The 12,468-nt window shown below is 34.6% G+C and overlaps 1 protein-coding gene across 2 annotated transcripts; it reads right to left on the bottom strand.

Annotated features, from left to right (window-relative positions):
* Positions 1-9,740: 9,740 nt before the first annotated feature.
* On the bottom strand, positions 9,741-12,379 carry LOC121325648 (CDGSH iron-sulfur domain-containing protein 1-like). 2 transcript variants are annotated; one of them, XM_041268484.1, is made up of 3 exons: positions 12,254-12,379; positions 10,919-11,124; positions 9,741-10,046 (listed from the first exon to the last, which is right to left on the bottom strand). In XM_041268484.1, the coding sequence occupies exons 1-3, from the start codon at positions 12,291-12,293 to the stop codon at positions 9,957-9,959; spliced, it is 336 nt and encodes a 111-aa protein (XP_041124418.1). In that variant the 5' UTR covers positions 12,294-12,379; the 3' UTR covers positions 9,741-9,956. The 2 variants fall into 2 exon arrangements, with proteins under 2 accessions (XP_041124418.1, XP_041124419.1); XM_041268485.1 differs by having other exon boundaries at positions 9,742-10,046; positions 12,269-12,378.
* Between the last annotated feature and the right edge of the window lie 89 nt (positions 12,380-12,468).

Below are 12,468 nucleotides of genomic sequence, written 5' to 3' on the forward strand. Positions count from 1 at the left end.
TAATTTTTTTTTTCTCACTCTGCTCTTGAATGCTAAACTGTTGAACACTCTGCTGTTGAATGCTAAGACCGTGATAAAATGGCTAAATACGGCTGATACACTGCAGTATCTTTAGAACTGTACTTGAGAACCAGATCTGAGTTAGTCTCGAGTGTGGTTCTAAGTAAACCACATTATTTAATCTGTTTTTTGTACTGTGGATGCTGTAATACCTCATTTTTACAACCCAGAATTCTATAACTTTATAACTCTATAGTCCAAGCACAAATAACTGTTATGTACTAAATGTTGCATCATTGTGAGTTTTTTGCATGCTAGAAATATATTGTGATACATGCAAATGGTGGTTATGCATAAACGTAGCATATATATATCTGCTATTAGCTGCTGTGTTGCTGCTACTATTTCATGTATCATGGTACTATCATGTATTGTGCACTTTCCACTGTATTTAATCTATTGTGCTTTTTTACTGTTTATCATGTATTATACATTTCTCTGTATTTAAAGTATTATGGATTTTCTTGTTTTTACTGCATCTTGTAAAGCGCTTTGTGATGGTGGTCCATTATGAAAGGCATTATATAAAATAAAGGTTGATTGATTGATTGATTGATATTCATACAGCATTAACATTAACATTAACAAAACAAAAAGTTTACAATGGTGTATTTGTACAGTATACTACTGTACTTTCCACTGCCAGGAGTGGTGGCACAGTTAAAACTGATTTTTTTCCCCAAAATATTTTTACAATATATTACAATATACTGTCTGTATTTCATTTTCATAAGAGTTGGTAGCCCAGAAAGCAATTCATAGACCAACATACTTTATAGTTTATATTTTTATACCTACAGATCTGTGGTAAACAAATCTTTGTATCAACATAATCTGAACAGGCCAGGGGCAGGATGAAGAGATTCTATCACTGAATTACTGTTAATGAGAATCTCAGATTATTCCCATATCGGCTTGTTAATGATATTAATCACACAGCTGTGTGAATCCATCCTGTTCCAAAGACTATAATCATGTTTAATCTTTTTGGTCAGGATGCAATTGGTATGGGAATAGGGTTTTGATATCACATACATTTCTAAATATGGAAACATTCAGAGACACTTGTGGGTAGCTGCTCTGACACCCTGACCTCAATACACCCTGACCTCATATCAGTATAATACATATATATATATATATATATATATATATATATATATATATATATATATATATATATATGTATGTGTGTGTGTGTGTGTGTGTATGTGTATATGTATATAATATATATATATATATATATATATATATATATATATATATATATATATATATATATATATATATATATATATACACACACACACACACACACACACACACACACACACACAATAATACAATATAGTTCTTTTGTATCACCATTTGTCTTCTATTTTCATGATATGAACAACTGAACTTCTCTTGTAAGTAAACAGGATACATTATTTATTTTTGCAGGAGACATCCTGTTTAAACTCCATTTGCAGATAGCTCAGCTGGAATAGATATTGATTTAACATTTTCATTGAACTCCTGTATCTAAATCCTTAACTCTGTATTTAGTTAAGTGACATACTTACAGTAAAACAAATCACTAAAAGCTACTAGATATGGGTGTATGAAACTGTGGTGTATTGCTTTAATAACCACCACTGTCTTTGCTGCATGATCAATGCATTTGGGTACAGTTAAAAGATGAAATACATTTCTGAGAATTGCATTAGACAATAAGTCAGAGCTTTACATGTTATAATAATATATTTTGTACAGTAATAATAAACCTGTTTGAATTCAGCAGACCAGAATGGTGGAACAATCTCCTTGTAATGTACAATAATGATGGCAAAAAATATTTGTCAAGCCATTTCTAAGTTTTTTCTTGGTATCATTTGGTCATATTTACAAAGCTTTAACTCACTCAGCTTCCTTATTCAAGATGTGGACACTTATGCACCTTTGGTGTCTGTGTATTTGTCCATCTATCAGTCACACCATATGCATTGAACACATGTGCATTTGGGTATACAGTAATCCAGTAAACTATTTGTTTTCTGCCAGTTTTTAAGATATAGATTAATGTAGTCCGAGATTATGAGGACCCATCATATTCATGTGCACTGGATATATGAATAAACTACAAGATTTATATATATATATATATATTTAAAAAAAAACTGTTTCATGGCCTTAGTTCAAGCTTTGTAAAAAAAGGGCCAATACTCTACTGTTGCAATACACTTTCTTCTGTTTGCTATATATTTAAAAAAAATAGGTTTCTCTTGTTTTTCTGATTGCCTGATATTCGTGTGACCACAGGGCAAAGTTCTAATAATGCCTGTAAAAACTAAGGGATCAATAAACCTATACCCTGCTGGGATAAGCTACTCCTGGATTTTCTTAGAACATTTTATAACACTGAGAAATCCCCCTGGAGATTATCAAACAACAGTTTTTAGGGTATGGTGTTTACCCAGGGTGATTCCTCAGTGCTGTTAAATGCTCTAATAAAACATAGGTGTGACATATAAATTGATCAAACCAACCTCAAAGTAATCATGCTGATCCTGATCCCACTCCCAGAATATCAAAATCCAAGGATCCCACTGGCAATCCAAACCCAAATCCAAAATGAGTATTTTTGATATAAAGTGACATTAAACAAGTTTACAGTGATATTTTTGCTCTTATTGTTTTCACTGTCCTGATAAAGTGCATTAACATTCTTTCATGCTTAACCACTGTTATCATGTTTGCTTATTCTTTGCCATATTTTCACAATGATTGCCAATACAATATGCTTTTATAACCGTATTGCAATCTAACATTTCATCATAGGTTGCTTAGAAATAATAGCAACCAGAGTCATCTGGTAATATCTAACTTTCCATGTCTGTTTATTATAGTCATTGTGAGTCTGCTGTAGATACTGATTGTAGGTAATGCGTGTGAGCTTACTGTAGGTCATGATTTCGTTGAAGTACACATTAAGATAGCAGAATTAATTTGACTTATATACTCTAAACAATAATTTAGATAATTCTATGATTGTTTCATTACAGGCTAATTACCAAAGTAATGTTTGTAGTTATAAATAAAATATGAAACTAGTACATCAGATAACTGTTGATTACAGGAAATATCTAGCCTTACCCTGTCCCTAGGTAATATGATTTGTCAGATTAGGACTGAACTAAATAATAATACTGAGATAGTACTTAACTTTAAACATGCAACATTATATAAATATTGACTAGACTGGAGGCTTCTAGTGGAAAATTGTTATACAAGGGTGGAAAGAAGTTGCTGGCTTGTTGCTAAATGGAGGTGACTTTTTCAACCCAAGTGGTACAATTTTCCACAACTAGGTGAAAACTGCAGTCAGTATCTGTTTTTTATTAAACAGCTAATGTTCTTCAACCTTCTGAACTATACCTTGAAGCCAAAGCTTTCAGACCCTCCCAGTACCACCCAGACTAGTACAATAACAAGGCAATAGTGGGGGTATTTCTAGGCATTAAGATGGGTTTGGTCAAAATGGTGGTGTTTGTGTAGGTTTTGCTTGATGACAAAAAATACAGCAACCGAAGTGATCATGTTGCTAATGCTGACAATATGGATTTTAAAGTATTGGTTATCATCATGTGTGTCCATTTTCATAATTATAACCAAGGACAAAGTATAATTCAGAACACATTTCAAACGTAGCACCTCAATAAGAACCTGTTTTTTTTTTTTTTGGTTCATTCAATGAAAACAGTGACACTCAACCATCATTAAGTTGGAAGGTGTTTAGTTGCTTTAACAAGAGGTTCAGGAGCTGCTCACCAGTTAAAACACGGTACTTTATTAATGATTCAAGGGAATCAACCAAAATTACACATTTCTCAAATTATAAATTTATTTCCAAAAAAATTAAGTGTCACAATTATTGGCACACTTATTTTCATTACTTTGTGCACCCTGCAAGGATAATGGCAATGAGCCTTTTTCTATAATTCTTTATGAGATTGGAGAACACATTGGAAGGGATCTTAGACCATTCCTCCATACAGAATCTTTCCAGATCCTTAGTATCCTTCGGTCTGTGTTTATGGACTACACTCTTCAAGTCAAACCAAAGGTTTTCAATGGGATTCAAGTCTGGAGACTAAGATGGCCATTGCAGAATGTTGATTTTGTGGTCAATTAGCCATTTTAATGTGTGCTTGGGCTCATTGTCTTGCTGGAAGATCACCTTGCAGCCAAGTTTCAGCCTCCTGGCAGAGGCAACCAAGTTTTTGGCTAAAATGTCCTGGTACTTGGTAGAGTTCATGATGCAGTTGACCTTAACAAGGGCCCCAGGACCAGTGGAAGCAAAACAGTCCCATAACATCAAAGATCCACCACTATCTCTTACAGTAGTTTTGTGGTTCTTTTCTGTATACACATCCTTCTTTCGATGCCAAACCCACTGCTGGTTTGCGTGGCCAAAGAGCTCTATTTTCATCTCATCTGTGCATAACACCTGGTTCCAATCCAAGTGCCAATGCCGTTTAGCAAACTCCAGGCGCTTATATTTGTTGGTTTCTCTCAATAAAGGCTTTTTTTCTGGCAACCCTTCCCAATAGGCTATTGGCATGGAGGTGGCGTCTAATTGTAGATTTGGAGACTTGGTGACCCCAAGATGCAACCAAGTTCTGTAATTCTCCAATTGTGGCCCTTGGATTCTTCATTGCCTCCCAAGCCATCTTCCTTACTGTGCGTGGGGGCAAGATGCATCCTCTACCAGGCAGATTTACCACTGTTCCACTGGTTTTGAACTTCCTATTTATTGCCCTAATAGTGGTAAGTGGTATATTTAGGTTTTTAGCTATTTTTGTACCCATTTCCTGATTTATGAAGGTCAACAAGCATTTGTCTCTTCATTTGTGAGTTCTTTGCCTTTCCCCATGGTGATGGACGACAAATGGATTTTACATGCATGTTACCTAATTTTTATACCCCCGTGCAACAGGAAGCCATGGAAGGCCACAATACAGTTCCTTAAGATATACTTAAAAAAAAGTAGAATGTTAATGCAGATTTAATTTTGTTTGATTTTATTTATAAGACTCTTTAGGGGTGCCAATAATTTTGACACCTATCTTTTTGAGAAAAAAATAATTATTACTTGTTAAAAATAAATGTTTTCTCTGAGCAATTGTATTAGTATAAAAGAATAGTTTTCCCATATTTTTGAGCATAAAATATAGCTGATTACTTGTGTTGTTTATTTTATACAGCCTTTTTTTCTCATCTTCATCAAGGGTGCCTGTACCTATGGTATGCAATTACAACTGAAGATCAGCGCCTGAACTCTAGTCAATGCACTTTAGCACATTTGTTTTTTGTTTTTGTAAAAAAATAAATAAAAAAAAAACACTATATTTGAGTTAGGCAATTAAAACTACTCAGAATAAAGTAATAAAAAAGCAAAAAGGAAATTGAAATGTAAAGCTACTTACTTCACACAACTGGTGCAGAGGCAGGCAGAGGATTGTGAATCATGCTCAATTGCACTGAGATCAAGGGATTGTGATGACCATAGAAAAAGCCCGAAGTGTCTGTCATGCTCATCAAACCATTTGCATCTCTGTTTCAGGGTGATGTTAAATACAATCAGGTGGGCAGGTCATAAAAAAGTGGCCACCTTTTTAATGTGAGGTGCCACAAAAAGACAGAACATTTCAAGAATGAGAGTGATAACCAATAACAAATGAGGGGCATACTGAGGTCCTAGGATTAACCAATACATTTTTTAGTATTGAAATGGGTTTTGATTCACAGCTCAGACAGCTGTTGTGGCCTTACAAAGCTGTGGGAAGGCAGAGGCTTCAGGACAAACAGAAACCAACAGTGCCCTCTTTTGTCTGGTGAACAGGACTGTTGTTAGGTAGAAAGACCTTCCAACAAGTATTGGAACAATAAATACAGTACAACTGGGGTTGGGTGATTAGCTGTTAATTTTGTTTTTGCCAAACCAATCTGAATACCTTTTTGTATCATTTTAAGTCAATGAAAATCTGTTTGTGCACTTGTTACTATCAGACTGTAAGGCTTCTAGACACATAAATATATACCAACATTGTCCTCTTCTGGCTTGTCAATGGGACTGCACTTCACAGAACATGAGAAAGATTTTATTGGAAGTAGGTGGGTCAGGTCTGGGGACTGAGTAGATCTCTTCCTAGTTGTTCTGTAGCCACTAATATCACAATATTGTTTGAAGGGTAGTTCAGTCTTTTAAAAACCCCAGAAACATGCAACTCGTATTACATTCCTCACTGACTTTCTTAAAATAAGCCCAACACTTCTCCAGATCTAAGCAAGTGAACAGTCATTTTGTTTTCATAATTACATGTTGTAGGATCTAATGTGTTAATGTTTTTTTTTTCTTTTGTTACAAGTTAATGATTCTTCCTCTCTGCTATAGTGAAGTCCAATACCATGCAGTTGGTCTCATATGTGCTGCAATGTGTTTTGCATAATTCTGATTTAATGCTTTTGTTAAATGGTGATTTACCAAACATACTAATATTTGTGTTCAATTTCAGGGGCTGCTTCTGACTTTTTGAAAAGCTTTTGAAAGTTTCTGAAGTGAGGTGGTTTAAAAACATGACCACTAGGGTTGTTCAACTTGCCCTTCTGCAACTTTAGTTTCGGGGGGTGGGGGGTGGGGGGGGGTAAACTTCACACCCCTATTTATCAACCAGTTCACTTCATACAGCTTTTTAAAAAGGATATTACTTAGTCAACCTGCTAAATAATGATACAGGCAGAAACAGCAATTGAGATTGATGGAGCACACCTGTTATATAACATTATACAGGTAATAAATAACATACAAGGGCCTAGGTATGTCAAACAAACCGAATATAACGACAATACAATAGACATCTTCAATACAGCTGGTTTTAGTATAGAATATTTACTTCTGCTGCTGTTTAGATAAGCAGAGGTTTTTGTTTCAGTAAGGACTAAATATTTGCTTTTAATATGTATTGTTTTCAATATAAACTGGTTGAATCAAAAACCTGGAACATAGTGGATAATTGAGGACCGGTGTTGAAAACATACACATCCTCTTAAAATGATATAAATAATACTACTGAGGTGTCATAAACTACATCCATAGCATGTTGAAGATAATCTGGGCATAGTTTAATCAAAACCAGAGCAATGGGTTACATATGAGAAATAAACATCCAAGCTGTATCAATTTGGAGATTTCCAATCCAATTCCAATCTTTAGCATTCAACAGCTCAGCCAATACCCTCAATAACTTCCAAAGGAATAAGTATAGCAAAAAGATGTGCGATACTGTTAACACATAGGTACATACATACGCCTTGACATTGTGTTATTACAAATGTACGTTAATACAGTTTTTACATTTTTTGGCATAGCATGAAAAGCATAAATTACACTAGTACATAGTTCTAAACCATGTATCTGACTGATTGTGACTTATTTACAAACAATATATAAATAAATCATTATCTACTGGACAGTAAAGTGGTTTAAATATTGACGGTCATGTTTCTAGCAAAAAGATTCAGAAAAGAAAAAAGAAAACACAATAGCCTTAAACAAACACTCCAATAGGAAAGAATATTACTCTCCATACTTTACACTGACAGAATTAATCAAGAACTACAGGAGTCAACATACTGAACTTGATGCTATTTATTAATCCATTTACTTCTGGATATAAACCCATACCATTGACAAACTTTTACTTTAATTATTTTGACAGGAAGTAGGAATTCCTAAACCTTAAAAAAAAAAATCTTGACAGACTTGTGAACTGATGAATCTTAGTGTCCCAGTATTAAACAATAATACATTTTGTTGGCAAACAAGAAGAACATGAAATCGAGTTTAAAACATGAGAAACAGGTTTTGCGGATGCACTGTTAAATCAACCCTGAATAAAGGAGAGATGTTAGCAGGTTTCACTTGAAAACTAAACTCAAGAAATGGGCCACACAGTTCAAGAGAAGAAACAGGATGGACAAAGCCTGGACGTTCAGCCAAAGGACCTTGATTTGTAACCACAGTCGCAAACAAGACTAAAATAAGGGTAGGCAAATAAAACGTCTGTGTTGTAGGTCAGCAGAAAAGCAAAATAACCAACACATATTAAAGATAACGCAATCCCCAAGAGAAACAGATGGGTATGCAGATAAAATCTCTTAACTCCTGTTATACTACAATTAGCAGCTCCCATGGGAGTGGTTCAGATCTAAGATAGCAGACTGGTTAAAACCAGAATTTGCTACAAGGCAAGTTTGGTTTGGGATGTTAAAGTCCAATGAGAGTGGAACAGCATTGAACAAGGGTTGTGTGATAATAAGGTGCTGTCTCACAATGATTGGACAGAGAAGGGAGAGCAGCAGGGGCTGTACCTGATCGATTGTGACTATGTAATGACTTACATGATAAGTTTGGGTGTATTCATGTATCGTCAGAATACTCAGTTATATGCTTGTAAGGAGTGCCTCTTGCATATTGTAATACAATGATAACCATATCAAAGGACTTCAAGTTTCTTTATTTTACCATCTACTTTATTTTCACTCACATTACTTTTCAACATCAGCTTTTTTGTAAGCCTTAATCAACTTCACATTTAAGGCCTCAATTTCGTATGCTTTTCTATAAGAAATCAAAAACCAATGATTTTGACCAGTCCCCTATTAGTTATACATATCATGCAAACAACAAACCCACTTCCATCCTCACTAAGGCATTGTGTTTCCCTTTCTTTTCTTTTACATTTTCAATCAAGGAATATTTCATCTGATAAAATACAATTATTCAAGTAACCTTAAAAAAAAAAAAACTTATATTTCTTAACATATGATGTACAATCATGTCCTTAAAAAAATAAATAAATAAATTGTGTGTATGTATGTATATATATATATATATATATATATATATATATATATATATATACACACACACACACACACACACACACACACACACACACACACACACACACACGAGTAGCCATACTGACAAATCTGGTTGCCATGTTACTAGGATACCAAATTGTTCAGGGATCTTTTGGTAGTAGTAAGTAGTGTCCACCACAGTGAAATAACTTCAAGCTATTCGGAAGGCAGTAAGGAAATGTTCTCAATTTTAGACAAAAACAATAATTTCAATAACAATAAATGAGAATAAAAAAAAAAATTCTCAAAAATAACCATAAATATAATTCTATGAACATATCTAAGCCAATAGGTATGGCCCTGCTTCTCCTGAATACAGTAAATATCTGGTACAGTCCAGGAAGCAAAACAGAAACGTAAATGTGTTTAGACAACCTGACAACATTTACAGGAAACATCACCCAACCACCTGAAAAAGTAATTGAATTAGACTCAGTTTGAAACTCACTAAAAAGCATATACTATCAATATTATAACCACATTTGATTTGACCATCAACAACAAAGTCAACCTGGCCCACAGAATCTGAGATGATCTGTCTCACCCTGAATCAATACAAATTATGATAGATCCACTGCTAATGTAGTGTTAATACAAGAACAAGGAATTGCCAAACAATATGCAAGGATGGAAATAAGACTCTTATTACATAGCAGTTTCACCCATTCCAGTTTTTACTACAAGCTTGATTAGCCACAGTGTATAGGTAACAACACAGATGTGTCTTATTAAACTCATAGTAAAACCAGGAATGTATCAAACTGCTATGCAATGGGAGCCATCCCAGAATATGCATATACTATGGTATGCTGTGGACTGAATGGATAACTAAAATGAGTTTAAAATGGAATTCACAATGGTATGTTTCTATAAGCAATAACATTTGCATCTTGTTAGCTACATTTTTATCGTGATGCATACATGACCCTTCAAGCTTCTTTTCTCTTTATGATGAGAGGCCCCACGTTATCGCCGGTGTCTTCATTGTGCTTTGTGTGGGATCCATCACATAATGGGAACTAAAATTAAAGATAAGATAAAGGGGGTTAACTAAGAACCTGGACAACCACAGACCAGCTCTACGGTGTTCAGTCAAGTTTAAAGTGAAATATATTTGTAGTTATTCTACTTGAATAGAGTTATAGATAAGGCATAGACCTTAAAATGTTATACTGAATACCTAGAATATGTGGTCGTATAACTGCAGAGGCCAGAAATACTACTGAACTTTAGGCTCAAACTACTTTCCCACAGAGAACACTTTGAGTAAAGAATTTGCCCGGAGGAGCAGAATGCACTGTTTCACAATATGAAACATAAAAACATATTACTTAACAAGTTTAAGGCTCTTAATAGAATAACATTATCTAGAGCTTTCTGCATAAAGTGATTGTAGCCAACAACATAATTCCATGAATCTTACCTGTTGCGTACTTCCTTTCGTATGTAGGTCTCAAATGTGCAGTTTCGAAAGAAACACATTGCATAGTAAATGTGTATTTTTATTTTAAAACATAATATCTGATACTATGCTAGGTTAAAGAAATCTCTGTTTGCAAGCCATGTTTTGAGGTAGTGTTGAACTTCCTTGGTCATTTAACCTGAAGGCTAAAATGGTCCTCCCTACTTCAACTGCTTTGTTTCTGTTATTAACCAACCAGCTGCTACCCCTATTGACTGACATGCTTCCAACAGAAGAATGCATTGATCCAGAAAAAAACTGACCTATGCAGTGCAAGGGTCACAGATTTCCTGATAATATGGCATGGAAAACGATCTTTAAATGTAGAACCGTTCAACCAATGGCTTAATATACCATCGCAGTTGTCCTTTTGCTACCACTGTCTGTAGTGCAGAGCTAATGCTTTCCATTCAAGGTGCCTAATCTTACCTTTTTAGACCTCCAGCAGCGGCAGTATACTGCCTTGTCTCCCAGGTCTTCAATGTCAAAGGCATGGACTACTTTAGGGTTGTCCTTCTGGATTTCTAGATTGACCCTGGCCTTACAGCACTTATCTTTGGACAAAAATGTTTTATAGGCCAGGTATCCAATAGCAGCTGCTCCTGCTGTCAAGGAGATTGCTGCTATCACCTCAGCTACAGCAAAGACATAAAAACATGGAAAAGCCGGTTATTTTTCAGTAACTTTTAACCTTAATGGTTCTCTTTTTCAGACAGGTAACGAACTGTGGCAACAGTATACATTTTATGTGAAAAAAAAATAAGGGAATTACTTTTAGCTACATAATATTTTAAGATGCAGCCTGTATGTATGTATGTGTATTTATATATATATATATATATATATATATATATATATATATATATATATATATATATATATATATATAATATACTGTCGGTATTACACTTGTGTGCCTTAAGTAACTATTTGTAACTGTATTTAGTTATATTTTTTCTAAATAACATGGTATTGTGCACATGTGTTCAAGTAACTAGTTACACATGTGTTCAGGTAACAGTAACTTCCAACACTGAATCCAGCATGGTTAAAATTAATGTGACCACATAAAAAATCAATGGTAGCTTAAACAATGCTATGTGGTATCTTGTAGAAGCAGATAAACCAGGTACTAAAGACACTTAGCAAATATATGCCTACATATAAAGCGATACAAATCTAAATACAGAGCGATAGCATCTTTCTGGGTATAGCCTATTATACGGTGTCAAAACGAATACTTTTAATATAATTTTTTTTTTTTTTTTTTTAAGAAAAAAAAAAAAAAAAACATGATGTGAAATGCATATGTGCAACACTCACTTAAAATATATTTTAATGAATGCCTAATAGTTTTAGTTGTCGTGGCCATGTTGACAGCATTGGGTCGTAAAGCGATGATTTTGAAAAAACACACACTATTAAGTGTTAGCATGTTTTTAACGACTCTGACACGCAACCCGCGTCTAGCCTGAACGGAGGCTGAATGAAGACACTTGATTTACTCCACGTGCTCTGCAGTCTACCGTTTTTTATTTCACATTATCAATGTCACCTTGTTATTTTTATTCGACATTTAGAGATTTTACTAACCAAATGTATAATCCTTACGTAATCAAACTTAAAAACGTCACTTAGCTCACTATATCTTCCGAAAAAACAAATCAACCTCTGCCTTTGGATCCAAAGTCAAACACAAGGGTCCAGACAATGTTAAATCGAAAGGGAGCACTCTAAGGATGGTACAAAAATACACGTACATACATTGGTATTCTTTACCTTTTGACATAGACTTCGCACACATATCTCGTCTTATGGTAGTGACAAACTCCTTGCACAGAAGGTCATTCACTAGTGTAACAACCTCAGGATCACGTCTCCAAACACTAACAACAACGGTAGTGACGTTTAAGTTTCGTTTTCAGAATGGGGGTGTTCTTAAAGTGGAATCCACAATGGTAAAGCCTTTTAATGTAATC

Source organism: Polyodon spathula, chromosome 13, assembly GCF_017654505.1.
Source record: "Polyodon spathula isolate WHYD16114869_AA chromosome 13, ASM1765450v1, whole genome shotgun sequence".
In the NCBI taxonomy this organism is placed as follows: domain Eukaryota; kingdom Metazoa; phylum Chordata; class Actinopteri; order Acipenseriformes; family Polyodontidae; genus Polyodon; species Polyodon spathula.